Consider the following 17,517-nt stretch of genomic DNA (forward strand, 5'->3'; position numbering starts at 1 on the left):
GATAGTAAGTGGTTCAAATATATGCCAAATGAGACTAAAACTACATGCAAGTTTTCCATTGAAAAGTGAAAAACTGGTCATCAGACCATACTGTCTGCAAAAAAAAGTTGAATTCAAGAGTCCTTTTGCAATTAGACTTCTTGTATCATGACATCTTAGCATAGAAATGAGCAAAAAGTAACAAATTTCACTTCCTTATAGCCTCTGTGTGCATTTTTATATGTAAATATGGGCTACGGCCTAAATCGACTCTAAATAATTCTCAGTCTTACATGGCCTAAGACCATTTCATACTCATGTAGTATGCTTTTTGTAACTTTTCTTTACATTTAAAGTACATTTAATATATATGGAAGAATAATGTATGGTTAAAAACCTTCAAAAACTTCAAATTGGTTGAAAAAAATGCATGTTTATGTAAGGCTTCCCTTAATTCGAAAATCTCTATTTTCAGGCACAGGCTCATATAAATTTGACTTTTGAATAACTGTGAAAAATCTGATGAATCAAATGAGTGTTCCGTTGCTTTTAATACTTATTATATTATATTCAAGAGTATTTAAAAAGCAAATTTTTGCAATATTTAAATTTTTTAGGCCAAAATCTTGACAGCTGAAAATATTTGATTTAAACGTCAAAAATAAACATCCAAATTTCAATATTAAAATGGCCCTAGTTTCTATAATATATATCCTATGTCCATGAAACTTGGCCAACTATCTTAAAATTGCCTAAGCTTAGGTCATGCAAAGTTTTATTAAAATTGGTCAAGTCTTTCTATCCTATTAGGTCCAAGGACACAGTTATCGTCCTTTGGTTTTCGTTGTCTACAAATATAGTCCCTAGTGTGAACAGTGTATAACTTGCATTTTTTTTTTATACACTTTCCCAATTTATTTCTTGATATTTTATGCATGAAATATTAAGTAAGGGGATGAAATTACATGTTAAAAAAATTTGGGTGCTGAATCTTTATGTTAAGTAGTGATTTGGTCCAGTTAAAAAAGGTCAAAAATTAGAATGTCGGAAGCTGTCAAACTGAATTTTAGCCCCCCTTAACACAGAATTGTCAATATTTTGAGTTAGAGCTGGTAGAAGTTTCTATAATTTTGATATTATTTGTATCAATAGTAGTACACTACACTGTAAAAATCTTTTTGAGATAGAGCAGGTGCGATTTTTTTAATTTGAATTTATTGTCTAAAAGAAATGCACTACGAAATAACTGTGTTCTCGGGCCTAAGAGATGAATTCCGTAAATGTAGATTCTGTACTTTGGCAACTTTCCTGAATGGTTTTCTGGTTTCAATTTGTCAAACTCAATAAAAGTAAAGGATTTACAGCTTTGTTTGACAGAAATTCTGTTAAAATGTCCCATTTTGGCATTATACTGCTAAAATAAGCATTTCAAAGCAGTTTCCATTTTATGCCTAAGAGCCATGCTGACTTTCTATCTGACAGCTTTTTATGTTCCTGATATTTGTGTTTCTATGCTTAAATCAAATTTAATTAACCATTTGTGAACTCGGAATCTAGAGAAAAGTAGATTATCTCAAAAAAAATGTGCAGAATATTTGTATTTATGTCCCTGGTTAAACGGCCTGTTTGATGTATGTGAAATGTGAAGAGCTTTGTACATAAAATCTGTAGTCCGTCACAAATATTTCACTAAATCTGTTAAAAAAACACTTTACAATGATCAGTACACCCTATTCATTTCATATGCTACCATAATTTTCTTCTTTAGGATAGTAAGTGGTTCAAATATATGCCAAATGAGACTAAAACTACATGCAAGTTTTCCATTGAAAAGTGAAAAACTGGTCATCAGACCATACTGTCTGCAAAAAAAAGTTGAATTCAAGAGTCCTTTTGCAATTAGACTTCTTGTATCATGACATCTTAGCATAGAAATGAGCAAAAAGTAACAAATTTCACTTCCTTATAGCCTCTGTGTGCATTTTTATATGTAAATATGGGCTACGGCCTAAATCGACTCTAAATAATTCTCAGTCTTACATGGCCTAAGACCATTTCATACTCATGTAGTATGCTTTTTGTAACTTTTCTTTACATTTAAAGTACATTTAATATATATGGAAGAATAATGTATGGTTAAAAACCTTCAAAAACTTCAAATTGGTTGAAAAAAATGCATGTTTATGTAAGGCTTCCCTTAATTCGAAAATCTCTATTTTCAGGCACAGGCTCATATAAATTTGACTTTTGAATAACTGTGAAAAATCTGATGAATCAAATGAGTGTTCCGTTGCTTTTAATACTTATTATATTATATTCAAGAGTATTTAAAAAGCAAATTTTTGCAATATTTAAATTTTTTAGGCCAAAATCTTGACAGCTGAAAATATTTGATTTAAACGTCAAAAATAAACATCCAAATTTCAATATTAAAATGGCCCTAGTTTCTATAATATATATCCTATGTCCATGAAACTTGGCCAACTATCTTAAAATTGCCTAAGCTTAGGTCATGCAAAGTTTTATTAAAATTGGTCAAGTCTTTCTATCCTATTAGGTCCAAGGACACAGTTATCGTCCTTTGGTTTTCGTTGTCTACAAATATAGTCCCTAGTGTGAACAGTGTATAACTTGCATTTTTTTTTTATACACTTTCCCAATTTATTTCTTGATATTTTATGCATGAAATATTAAGTAAGGGGATGAAATTACATGTTAAAAAAATTTGGGTGCTGAATCTTTATGTTAAGTAGTGATTTGGTCCAGTTAAAAAAGGTCAAAAATTAGAATGTCGGAAGCTGTCAAACTGAATTTTAGCCCCCCTTAACACAGAATTGTCAATATTTTGAGTTAGAGCTGGTAGAAGTTTCTATAATTTTGATATTATTTGTATCAATAGTAGTACACTACACTGTAAAAATCTTTTGGAGATAGAGCAGGTGCGATTTTTTTAATTTGAATTTATTGTCTAAAAGAAATGCACTACGAAATAACTGTGTTCTCGGGCCATATAGTGAGTGAAAATAACATAATTAATTTCGTGCATCCGAAGAGCTTTTTTTGCATTTACCTTCGCTCGAACCCAAACATTTGAAAGGCAAACATATGTATAGGACCTAAACAAAATAAATGACCAAAAGGGGTCTAAGATAGCCAAATTCGTCTATGGTCAAGAGTTTGGCTTTGTAAAAAGGACAAATTAATCACTAAAGAATTATTTACGTTAATATTATGTCTCAGTAAATAACATACAAAACCAAGTTTTAATATAAAAATAAAAAGACTGTATGTTGAGCACAACTGTCTTGTCTTTTTTTGTATTCTTTGAGTTGTTGTCTCCTTTAATATGTACCCACATGTCGTTCTATTCATACATTATGTTAACATGTACAACCCATGTTGTTTTGCTTTTAAGCTACTTCTGAAAAAGAAAAGTGCAGATCGTGAAATATTTTTGTTATTTAATGGCTTTTATGTTAACTTGTTACTTGATTGAGAACTATACAAACGCCATAACTGACCAAATAGGCCTATCATTTCATTGTATCGTACGTATATTTCGCAATAAAACCTTTCTAGCGTCGTACGTCTTTATAACCTGCGTCCTGTTGTTGAAAATCATGAGGTGAATGAAAAAACAACGTGCCGTTGTGTGTTTGTGATCAGATTAAAATTGTTGTAAAATATGTGTGGTATTTATAAAGCAAAACCTATATATACAGGTCAAATTCAATTATAGAGTTGATAACAAGTTAAATTATTTACTGACGTATGTTTTCTTTCCCCCTACAACGAAAAGAACTGATTTTCTCTGGTTATTCAACATATTTCTTATCATTTTAGCGAAATAACAATTATCATTGTGCATTATGTGTCATTATTTTTGTACAGAATGTATGAATCATCAGTCAGTATACTTTTTATTAATTGATATGAAATAAATTTCTACCTTCCAAGGGAGTTCTTTACTATTGTTATTGTCTCGCCTGCGACGAAAGTTGCGGAAAGCGATACATAGGGATTGCTTTTCCGGCGACGGCGTCACCACTTGTTAAGTTAGTATGATATGAATAACTTGTGAGAGATCATTGATATTTAATGTAAAGTTGCATTACACTCATTATATATCAGTTTGACGACTATCTTGAGGCCCTGCCACCTAGGTCCAGTGACTTTGAATTAATTAGCAATTTTCAGTGTTAAGTTTACTGCTTAACTTAGTTTCATAGGATCTACTTGTGATAGATCAATGATATTTTGTATAAAGTTGCATTACTATCAGTTCGTATTTTAGTTTGACGACTATTTTGAGGCCCTGGCCCCTAGGACATGGTCCAGTGACTTTGAATTAATTAGCAATTTTCAATGTTAAGTTTTCTGCTTAAGTTAGATTGATAGGAACTACTTACAATGGACAACGATATGTTCTACTGTCTGTACATCTCAGTTTGTGGATTATTTTCAGGACCTGCCCACTAGATCATGGTCCAGCGACTGAATTTATAAGCAATGTTGTTTTCCATCGGATTGTCTTTTTCTGAATTTCAAGCTGACAGGCGAGACATATCTCTGTGTCAACAGTTTATTTTAATTGCGGGTGTTTGTTTTTTAATGGAAATTCAAACCGTTGCTTGTATATATACTCATCAAATCAGGGAGTAAATTCCTAATTTTCAACTGGTACCAAATTCAGGGAGTAAATTCCTAATTGTCAACTGGTAAAAATTATTTTCTTTTGCACTAGTAGTAGCTGCTGAATCAAACATTTGATATTTTAAAAATTAATGTAACTGATTATTAGAACAAACCAATAGTTATAAAGTTTTTATAACGCCTCAATAAAAAATCAGTTAGCACAAACATCTTGTATTAGGCTTTTTTGACCATGCTATCTTGTATATTTATTTATATTTTTAATTTCCTTATTTCTTATTTAATCTTTATAGAGTATGCCTTTTTATTCGTTTATATTTTTGCTTATGTATCTGTGAATGAAAATTCATCTAAAAAAGAATCATAAACACAATTCCGTTTTTTTTTACATTATCGTATACATGCTCCTTTCACTGAACATATTTGCATGCAATGAATAATATGACGGAATCCATTAGTGGATCAGTAACTGCTTATCCTTCCGGAACATCCGAGTTCACACTTGAGTGGGATTCTGTATCTGGGAGTGTAATCGTATTTGTTTATTCGCTATGTTAGTAAGTTATTTCGTTATCATTTTGAATGTTTACTGAAGTGTTTGATAAGTTTATTCATAGTTTGTTTTTTCTTTTTCTTCTTTCAGTTGAAGCAACTTCTGAAGAGGTAAACTATCTACGATTGGTTCATCTAATGCTTAGAATAGCGACTCCTGCAGTAAGAGAAGTTTTCAACAGTGAATTTGATCCTGAATTTTTGAAACGCGGCAAAATCTTTAAAAGAAACCAATTTAAACATTTTATTGAACAAAACAACATTAGTGAAAAGGAAGTCGATCTCATTCTACCTTTTAAACGTAAGTAATTTGTCAAATAAATCATCTAAAAGACATTATTTATTAAGTCACAATACATGTAATTCTAATATATATTTGACACCTTACTTTGGGCAATAATGAAATATCCCGCCATTTGAATTGGTGAATTATACCGAATCTTACATATTCTATGTAATATAATGACTATTTTGGATTTAGAATATTTGGTGTTGTCCTTTAGAGTGATTTGTATTTGGTTCGTTCGTTATCTGATTGACGTATATCATACGTTTTCTTTAATTCATTTTTATCTGTGACATACGAATGTTTGCATGATTTTATTTAGTTGTGTAATTTTATACACAGTTATCCCATCTGATTTTTGGGAATGTTTCTGGAAGTGCGTTAATTCTAAAACACATGTCATTGGTTAATAAAGGTTTCTTGAAATTATTTAAAACACACATTGCAAACGTTTTATGAATCAAGCAATACTCTTCATTGTTTAAGAACGTGAGTAAAGAAAACATGCTGCACAATTATAAAGGGATCAACGCAGCAATGATAAAATATTATTATATTATTATATAAACAAGTGTGGACACAGATGAATGTGGATAGTATGTTTGGATGTTTGACAGTGTTTTATATGACAAAAGGAGTTCTATGTTTTTCCTATATGGTGTTATTAACTGTGTTGCACGATGACAACCAACCTGAGCATGAGGAGTGTTGTTTATTTAATATTTAGATTTTATGTTCAAGAGGGCATGGAAGAGACACTAATTGCATTAATGACCAAATGATTATGATAGAATATTTTCCACATCTTTGATTTTGGATAAATTTTGTAGCTAGGAGAGCAACACATAATAGGTTCATTTTTTCATGTGATTTTTTTTTAAATGGGAGATGATATCTGAGAACATGATATCAGGAGGCTGTAATTCAGTGGTTGTCGTTTGTCTATGTGTTACATAATATTTGTTTTTCGTTTATTTTGTGTACATAAATAACATAAATGACTATGCGTTATGGGCTTTGCTCATTGTTGAAGGCTGTACGGTGACCCGTAGTTGTTAATTTCTGTGTCATTTTGGTCTGTTGTGGAGAATTGTCTCATTGGCAATCATACCACATCTTTTTTATATGTATTTGCTCACTATTTGTATGGTTCTATTTATATTACTTTGTGGTGGATTGTCAGTATCATTAGTAAAATATTTTGTTAAAATGTTGAAATTGTTTCTCAGATTAGAAGACATTTATTAGTTTTTTAGTAATGAAAATGCCTGACATGATGCTTGGGGCTAGATGAGCTAGAAAGTAAACTTCTGTGTTGTTTTTTATCAATTCTTTGATAACATCTCCTCCAAAGCTGGCCGAAGCAAAAAAAAGTTTTGACCAATATGAAAACTATATCAACAAAAAAACCTTTGTGAGCATGCTTCAAAGACTCATAACTGCTCCAAAAGTAATCTGATAGAATTTCAAGCATGTCAAGTGGGTATTATGAAAATCTACTTAATATGTCTAAATATCAAAAAAGTTATAGTATTCAATATGAAAAAGGTATTGCAAAATTATTCTCTTTTCAATTTTTTTTGTTATATGGATACAAATATAAGTGATACCAATACAGTATTTGTTGTGGTATGAAAGTGTAGTAATTAACATTTACTGTAACAATGTTAATTCACACAAATTAAGAAATAAACAAATGAATGAAAAATGTTGAACATGTACAACGAAATATAGTTTTAGAAATCAATTAGGCCAGATAGGCCTTATAATTTTATTTTTTTTTAACATACTGAATGACCATTTACACTCAGGACCGAGTCATCAGTAGGCATTACAGATGTATTAAAACAACCTAGCATCATATTGCTAGTAGCAAGTGTAGCATTGTCGGGTAAATTTGTTCTTTTTTTAAAATTTGGTTAAAGGACAAAAAATGTTTGGTTCAAATCATAATAAAATGCTTTTATCTCCTTATTACTTACATTGTACATAGAATGGATACTACCCTGACAAATCCTTGTAAATGAGAGTTGTCTGTCAAATCTTTATTTCACAATGAATGAATTGCATAACAATGAACTGAGCTCAAAGCAAAGCACTTTAATAATACACTTAGACAAAGAGCTCAATCCAGTGATATACTTTGTACTACGGGTCCTTCATGAACATCCTATCCACCAAAACCATATCTCACAAACATGCCATACTACATGTACATGGTTCGATCAGAAGTCCTGAAAAAGATATGAATTTTATTATCATATTTTAATTATACATACACAGGTTAAAAGTTATATACTCCAATGGCAGTCTTTCCTGCTAAAATGTCATGTGTAGAATGTGATATACCATTTTTGGGTCTATATGGGTACTGTCCTTTATATTCATTAGGTCATTTTGACACAGCAAAATATATAGAAAATGTTAACTTTGATCTGGAAATTGAGTTCTTTTTCGCAAATTAAACCCACTAAAACTAAACTTTGAATGCAAAAGACCCCTAAATGGCTAACAGATATTGCTATAAAGAATAGTCCATGATGATTATTGTTATTAAAGAGTTCATGAAATGTACACTGATTCTGTCAGTTGAATGGACTAGAATGAGATAAGTTATATAAACATAAACATGATAAAGGTTTTTTCAACAGTTGTGGTGTAAATTAAATCTGTTTTATTTTATGGTTGACATATTTAAGTATATATGTAGATCATTGGCTTTTCAACACATTGATATTTTACAATATCGATTATCTATTTATTGTTATATTGTTGGTATTTTTCACCTACCTAAAACAGTTTTAACGCAACATGAACGCAAGCTTGATAGATCTTGATAGGGTGTCCTCACATATTTTGACGTTGCTGAAAAATTTTGGTTGACATATGTATCCTCTTCTCATCGTTTTTCGTGCTATTAAGAATGCATACTGTCGTCACAATTTCCATTGAAAAGGCATGCATAGTACAAATTCATATGACGTACGAAAACATATGATCTGACCATATACATGTACATATAGGTTATCAGCTTTTCTACACATATTAGCCAGTAAGCCGCAATGAACCTATTATGGCGAGCGAGCGCAGCTAATGAGCTAAAATAAATCAAATTTGTGTCCTCAGTGGGGGATATTTTAAGGGATCTATATGAAGAAAACCTGATCATCTGTTTATCGTTCTATTACTGGCTTTTTCACCTCCCTAACTTGGCCTAAGACAGTTTTTACAGACGAAAGCAAGCTTGATAACTACTCCTCACACACATGTATAGATTATCGGCTTTTCTACACGAGTCATGAATATCGTAAAATGTTAGCCAGTGAGCAGGCCCGCAATGAACCTTTTTAGCGAGTGAGCCCAGCTAATGAGCTAAAATGAATCAAATTGTGTACTCAGTCACAGTTGGTGATATTTTAAGGTATCTACACAAAGAAAACCTGCTTATATAAATCTCAGTGGCGGATCCACAACTTTTCATAAAAGGGGGGTGGCCACTCCCGTCATGCTTCCCCAGTGGCGGATCCGGGGGGACGGTTCCGAGGGTTGGACGATCAATGCATTTGAATGGGGACACATAGTTGGAACCCCCCCCCCCCCCCCACCCTTTGTCCCGGGTTGGGAACCCCCCTTTTATAAAATGGCTGGATCCGCCCCTGCTTCCCTATAAAATCAACCAAATTTTCCCCACCCCCTGGATCCGTCTATGTAACTGTTTATCGTTCTGCGTAATACTGGCTTTTTCACCTCCCTTACTTGGCCCTAGACAGTTGCTTATCTGTTTATCGTTCTGTCACTGGCTTTTTTTTAGACTAGAGACTTCATGTGTACAAACCTGACGTCAAACTCGTGTACTATAAAAGAAGAGACAAATAATTTCACATTAAATCCTGTAACATTACATCTACAGATAATTATAATCCAAAGTAACTTATATTACGATGTCAATGGACTAAATTCCCGCGCAAATGTCATCACTGGGATAGACCAAAACGAATTTTAGGTTTATGTATCATTCACATTCCGATCAATTTACTCAGTTAAATAAAATATATGTGTTAACTATTTTTATATTGGTTTTGAATTTAGTTAATCTATCAGACAAAAGGATTTATTTCTCGCAGATAGCCCTCAATACTATACACCAACTCGACACTGAAGCTAAAAAACCCTAAAACATAATAGTATATGGAATCGTCCAAACGGATTACCTAATATTGATATAGGTGAAATATGTAGATTCAGAATTGTGTACACAGAAATAAGATCAGAAATAAAGCCCTATGTAAGGTGAAAACAATAACACAACTGTATAAAATCATTGTTTATTAAATTTGCTTGCATAAGAACCATGAAGTTAAAATTTATAACGATTACGTTTATCCTGTCAACCCCTTTTCTTCATTGCATCAAGGCTTCCGTTGCTTTACATCGAGCAGCAATTCAACCAATCGGGGAATGTTAAGTTGGGACATACCTCTATTTTTTGGAAGCGTGATATTTACATCGAGGCATGCGTTGCTTTACACCGAGGCCACAGTAGTTCGACCAATCGGGGAATGTTTATTTGGGGCATGTGACCTATTGAACTGCAGGTTTTATAATATTTTAATCGAAATTGTAGAACAATGAAATGTTGTTAGTACATACAAAACAGAAAATGATGAATACTTTTAGTAAAAGATAATTTGGATCCGGGTTCTGTGTATTCACATCATTTGTACAACTCTCCTTACTGATGCCATTTTTTGGAATTTCTGTGACCTAAATGGTTCGCGAAAATTAATATTTTATTATATATATAGTAATTAAAATATTGAAGGTTTTTTTCTTAAAGTCGAAAACAATTGTTTGTACCAAGGATATATCAAAGCTCGCCCTTCCCCCCTTTTTTTTTTATTAAAGTCGAAAAAATTATTTGTTTGTACCGAGGAAATGTCAATACAAGCCCCCTTTATACACACACATACACAAGATAAGTAATAAATGGCCTGTGCCTAAAAAAATTTTTTGTATTTGATGCCCAAAATTTCATTGTTGCGTTTGATGTCACAACGTATGTTTATTAAGTGTTGATCTATAATTACTTTTTGATGTATCCCGCATCCATATGGTAAACCAATTAAATATTATCTGTATATATTGAAGAAAATATGTGAAGTCAACGTGGAAATGATTTTCTCAAAGACAAACAATGTTGGATAAGATATAATGATTATCAATGAACCATAGCTGTCTGATAGTTGTCAATTGTGGACTTTTGAGGAGATCATTTACCTTATACACAGCAAAAAATGCAACGCATGTTAACGCATGTTTACCATGAATTTACCACATGTTTCTAAATATGTCAAAAACGCATGTTTGGAGCACCGTACGTTTAACGCATGTTTGAGAAATGTATAGTTTACATGCATTTCTGGGAAACATGCGTTTGAAAACACATGTTTGACGCATGTTTCTGGTTACCATATATATGTCTGAAAACATATGATTAACACATGTTCAAAAACAGTATGATAAAAATATGTTAGATGGATGATGGATGATGGTTGCTTTACGTCCAGTGGCAGGTCAGATGCATATTTAGGACGAGAGAATGATAATAATAAATTAGTAATAACCCTGCTTTGTACTAGACCGACACGCTGAGCCAGATTTTTAACTTGCTAGCTCACAAGGTAACAGTTCGCAGGAAGACATGTCACCCTACCCGGACACATTTTTCTGACTCCGGGCCAATCTTTCTTTGCTCTTACTCGATGCTTCATGTCGCGTGCTTAGTGGAGAAGCAGCAAATACCAGTTTTTAAGTCTTTGGTTTGACCCGGCCGCTGTTCTAACCTACAACCTCCTGCACTCGAGGCAAGTACTCTAACCGTTACACCGCAGAGGCAGTCTAAAATATGTTTTAGAAATAGCATGTAGGATATATGAACATAACACAAGTCTTTATGTGAATTATGTGTTTTAAATAAAACTTTCATGGTATCAATTTTATTGCACCATATGCACATTTCATCAGAGTGCAGATGCTTCAATCAATAAAGAATCTACAGCAAAACAATTTGCTCTTTGACCCTGTGATTTTTTGTTAGGATTTTTTGTAAGAGCACTTACAAATTATATTATTATCGAAGTTGAGAACACCTTTGAAACCATCCCGTCAGCTTAAGTTTAAACCAATTTCTATGCATGCACGTTTTCTTAAAATGGCATGATTGATAATACATTCTCATCTGTTTTAGCAGAATATATTTTAAAAAATTGTAAATTATAAAATAAAATGTAACATTTAAAATATATTGTAACAAAAATAAGTCAATTTCTTCATCTTTTCTTCTTCAAACTTAGTTTCCTTGCATAGCAGATTCTGAAATAAAGTAAGATGCAAAGTTTATTATACCAGCAACTCTTATTAGGTACAGTGATACACGATCATCTATGTATATTAAAAAACACTGAAAATCATATTATATCAGAATACATATTTAAACAGTTATATTCTTCCTTTCTCAATAACTGATTAATAAAAGAAACATTTTTTTTTTACATCTTCAACTGTCACCTTTGAGTTTTGATTGTTTGAACTATATACTATACATGTGAAATTGTCAGATTATATTGACAGGTCCATATATAACGTATTGACTGAGTGAAAGTCCTTAATTTATATATTTCATATGTAGATAGTGTATTATGGAAATGGATTTCAATGATCTTTCTGTGTATTTTACATTGTATTTTTGCAAGATTTTTTATATTGACCGTCAATATATACTACATCTATAAAGGACGGTGTCATATCAACAGACCTCTACGTACTGTAAACCTACAGATAAACATCAGTACCTTTCTCCCAAAGTCTGTCACCCAAAACACTCTACAAAAAGTATCCCGAACAGTCAGGCTCTCAGAGTAAAGCTCCTCTGAGGAGGCTGTCACTAAACGAAGCGAAATAGTTCCGTTTGTTTTAACATACAATCCCTCCTTTACTAACCTTTCACGTTTGATCCTAGCCAATTGGCAGATTATTGCCAAACACCTAAAATTATCCAAGATCTTTCTCAAACCTCCTGTCTTATCTTTTCGGAGACCAGCAAAACCTGAAAGACTTATTTGTTAGTGCTGATGTCTCCTCTAATAAAAGCTCTTCAACTGCAAGGTGGTGCAAGTCGTGTGGTAACAGACGATGTCTGACTTGCCAACAAATACTCAAACATTTACTTGCCACTCCACTGGGTCTGTGTACACTATATTTTGCAATGTAACTTGCAAAACCCAGAATGCTGTATACTTTCTTTAGTGTCGATATGGCATGCAGTATGTTGGCGAGACAGAACAGCCATTCAACAAACGCATGAATGGTCATCGAAGTGACTACACCTGCAAGCCCGACCTCCCCGTAAGTCGTCATTTGAGATCACCTGGGCACGCCAAAGCAGATCTCAAAAACCTTACCATCACTATCATAGACCACAACGAGGGTTGGTCAAGGGCCGACAGACTTTCTCGGGAAAGGTTTTGGATAAGAAAGTAAAGGACAGTTTCCTCAAAGGGCATTAATGAAAAAAACTTAGAATGAGTCACTCATTTTCCCTACCATCACTCATTTTCTTACCGTCACTTCTTTCCTGTAACTCAGGCTTCCGTACAGGACTCTTGTAGTTGAAAGTAGTAAAGAATTAATTCCTCCTCCCAAACATCAATATTAATTTTTTTTTACCAGCGTATTGATTCGTGATAATTTGTATAACGATCAAGATTAATATTTCAGTTTGACTACCACATGTCAAGATAAGATTCATTTGACATCTTACTGATGAAGGATATTAATTATCTGAAATATTTAACATTTGTTTATGATTTTATATTTTTTTGATGATGATGTACCCTTTTAGACTTGTTATATACATGATATTATATTTTGTAGTGTACTGTATCATAATTATATGATCCATCGCCCCGTAAGATTTATCGTTGGCTATTATTCAGACATTTAATATATATGTAGGACTCGGAGGTGCGATGGGGACGCTGAAGTGCGATGGGCACACTGAAGTGCGATGGTACGCGTTGAAGTACGATGGTCCTTTCGCTGAAGTGCGATGGTTTGGCATGACGCTTGAATATGTTGATGTTTTCAAATCCAACGTTACTTAAAATACAACAGGAATTCGCAGGCAGGAGGACAGGAGGATAAGATTTTGTAAATGAATGTTTCACGCTAATAAAAGAAAGAAAAGGAAAGGAAGAAAGTATTAAAAAAACAAAAAAAAACAAAAAAAAACGATTCAAGTCCCGAATAGGTGTTGAGAAATAATGCCGGTGGAGTTTACAAAAATAGTTAAAACCAAGTCAGGCCCAAAATCGTGGGGAGCAAAGCGGCTTTAAAAAGATGAACTTGGTCTACAGGTTGGCTACCCAGTGTTCGGAAGTATGCCGCTAACTTTTTGTACGACAAATAAAATGTATTGCTCTAAATATTAATTTAGACAGCACTTCAAGTATGCTTCACAAGATTTTATGTGGACTATTAAATGATAAAATAAATTCTTACCAATGTTTTTGTTATATCAAGTTGATATGATTTTGTTTTATTCCTGAGATAAATCCTGCTTTGTAAGAAAACAGACACTTTGGCCTATTTTTTTTTTTTTTGGTTACAGTGTTAATCTTCTTCCATAAGTTAGGCCGAATTAACCCGACTGGTCCCAACGTGTACTTTCCCAATTTCTCACTGCTCAGCGTAGAGGCAGATAATTTTTTGGTGAAATACGGGACACGTCTCGACATAAGTCAAGCATAAATGTACTTGCGGTTTTTTCTCTCTTTTGAAAACTGTTACTTTTGTAAATTGTAGTGGTAAAGGAACCTCAACCACTGACTTTTTACTTTTTAAACATGATTTTAAAGAGAATGTGGTCTGTATGGAAACAATGGACAATGTGGCTACTAATGTATCTATCATTATCTGGTAAAAGCGAAAGTAAAATTTATCAACAATGCTAAAGAAAAATCAAAATGTTCAAATTCAAGAATTTTACCCATGTCAGGTAAAACTCCGTGGAATAAAATAGATAAAGACGCATATAAAACTTTAGTTGAAAATGGTTTGGATAATTTGTCATTATCTTTAGAAAATAAATATGAAGTGGATCTTGCTTTTCAAAATATGAACAGTTTACTCTTCAATTCGGTAAAAAGTTGTTGTCCAGTTCCACGAAAAAGATTTAGAAAACCGATATTAAAAGTAATGACCCAAGAAATTTCTGACGCAATTGTAATGAAAAAAAATGCTTTTTATTAATGGAAGATTAATGGGCGGTCTGAAGATCCCAGGAATGAACTTTATATCCAGAAAAAAGAGACAACTTATAATTTACGTAAACATTGTCGCAAGGCAGTTGCTATGAATAGAATCGATGAAGGAGAAAAGATAATGGAAGCAAATATTAAAAATAAAAATTCATTTTATAGACTTATTAAAAAACAGAGGGGAATATCAAGTAATCATATAGATGAACTATCTGTAGGTGACACAGTGTATAGTACAGAAGACAACATTCTAATTGGACGGAAACACCATTTTGAAAATTTAACGAATGAACATTTTGACAACAAGTATCAACAAAAGGTTGAACAAGAATATATTGATATAATTGACATTTGTAGAGGTATATGTTTCAACACCAAAGTATTACTGAAAATGTAATAGAAGAAGCTTTGAAGTTATTAAATTTAAATAAATCACCAGATATATTTGGAATTTCAACTGAAAATTTATTATATGGTGGACAATCTCTTATTTATCATCTTAAAGAACTTTTGGATAGTACTTTTAGACTTTGTTATATACCAGACGAAAAGAAATTAGGGATTGTAATTCCGCTTTTTAGGAATACGGAAAGCTGTAAAGACAGTAAAAATTATCGTGAAATAACAATTACTCCAACATTATCTAAACTCATTGAGGCTGTTTTAAAGATCAGAATTAATCCTGACATTATAAAATATCAAAATCCATTACAACGGGGTTCACTAGAAGAACAGCACCATTAAACTGCTCTTTTATTATAGAAGACTTTCATAAAGAATGTGTTGAGTTAAATGATCAAACAATAATTACTATGCTTGATGCAAAGTCAGCATTTGATGCAGTAAAACATGCAGGGCTTATAAGAAGATTATATCAAATGAAATTCCAGAACAATCTATTTTGATTATTGATAATTTATATAAAAATGCTGTTTCCTATGTAAAATGGAATAACCAAATATCAGACATTTTTAGAATAGAGCAAGGCGTAAGACAAGGTGGGACTCTTAGTGCAGACTTGTATAAAATCTATATAAATACACTTTTAGACATTTTAGCTGATTCAGGATATGGAGGGAAAATTGGATCAATTTCTTGTCGTGCTCCAACTTGCGCAGATGATTTAGCCATACTTAGCAATTGTCCGTATGAAACACAAATTTTAATTAATATGGCCTTTGATTTTAGTAAACGTGAGGCATATTTACTACAACCAGCAAAAAGTTGTGTTATACAGTCTAAGTCACGTCAACATGAGAAAGTTAATGAAAATTTTAGGCAATTCGATTCTTCCAACTTCTAATAAAGCAACACATATAGGAATTTGTCGTACAGACGATGATTCATGTAAAGCAACAATAGATGAGAATTTAAAGAAAGCAAGAAGAACACTTTATAGTTTAATGGGGGTTGGACTTTATGGACTTTATGGATTAGATCCACAAACCTTAATGTCAATTATGAATACTTATATAATACCAATAATGTTATATGGATTGGAAATAGTAATCCCAAGAGGAAGATGTTTAGAAACTTTAAATATCCAGTTTAAAAATGTTTGAAACAATTGTTATTTTTACCAAAAACAGTAGCTGATCCTCCTATATATATAATTTCCGGGATGTTACCTGTAAATGTTAAAATTTTTACTTTTTATGAAAATATTACTAGACAAGAAAAAAGTTCTATTGAATGGCAACTAGCGGAAAGGCAATTAAATGTAAAATCTATTAATAGTAAAAGTTGGTTTAGTTTACTGAGAAAAAAACTTTTGAAATTTGAATTGAATGATCATGGACAATATTTAGTCAATCCAATTTCTAAATATCAATGGAAAAGTGAAATAACTTCCAAAATTCATAAATTCTGGACTGAGAAGATAATGAATCAAGCAAAACTTTATACCAGTTTAAAATATTTATCATTGATATATACACCAGGACGTTGTCATCCTATTACTAATACAAACACTATGAATTCAAGAGAAATTATCAGAATTCCTACAAAATTGAAAATAGCTACTGGAAGTTACATTCTACAAGCAGTTAGAGCCAAGTTTATAAATAATTCAGAACTGTCTATATGTAAATTGTGTAATGAAACAAAAGAAACTTTACCACATTTTTTATTAACATGCAAAAGTCTAGAAGATACAAGAAAACCGATTTTGGAAGATTTAGTTAATTCCTGTAGTAAAGAGTTGGCTATTTTTGATATGAAAGATGAACAATTTGACATTTTACAACTGATTATAGATCCATTTGCTTACTTGACAATGTTTAGAAATGAAAAAGCTTTTAAAGTGAAAAAAAAACTTAATAGATCCAAAATGTAGACGATTATGTTATAATCTCCATTGTGAAAGGTATAGACTGTTGCAATTAGATGATATAAAGAAAAAGAAGAAAAAGTAGATACTTACTTTATATAAACTCTTAAGTGATTGATGGTTGTCTACTCTTAAACAGTGATATCTTTAGATAGATATTTTAAATTTTAAAGTATTTAAAGTGTTGGTGCAGCTTAAAATGACATTAAGCCTAATTTTAACGTCAAGAATATGGTGTAAATAGTGTACAGTGATATTGGTGGAAGAGATTTTTATTCATGATGTGAACTACAATACTCGAAAGAGGTGTGCCTTCATTGGCAGAATTTATATAACAGATACAGATACAGTTACCGCATCAGATAAATTGATGTAGCTAGTATACACCGTCGCACTTCATC

General features: G+C 32.2%; 1 protein-coding gene across 2 annotated transcripts in view; it reads left to right on the top strand.

Moving 5' to 3' along the window:
* Positions 1 to 17,517, top strand: part of LOC127706463 (uncharacterized) — a 94,269-nt gene that overhangs the window by 51,779 nt on the left and 24,973 nt on the right. For both annotated transcript variants that reach the window (XM_052211089.1, XM_052211090.1), the window contains exon 10: positions 5,276 to 5,485. In XM_052211089.1, the coding sequence (XP_052067049.1) occupies positions 5,276 to 5,485 (210 nt within the window). The remainder of the gene's footprint in view (positions 1 to 5,275; positions 5,486 to 17,517) is intronic.

The sequence above is a fragment of the Mytilus californianus genome, unplaced genomic scaffold, assembly GCF_021869535.1.
Source record: "Mytilus californianus isolate M0D057914Y unplaced genomic scaffold, xbMytCali1.0.p SCAF_6, whole genome shotgun sequence".
NCBI lineage: Eukaryota > Metazoa > Mollusca > Bivalvia > Mytilida > Mytilidae > Mytilus > Mytilus californianus.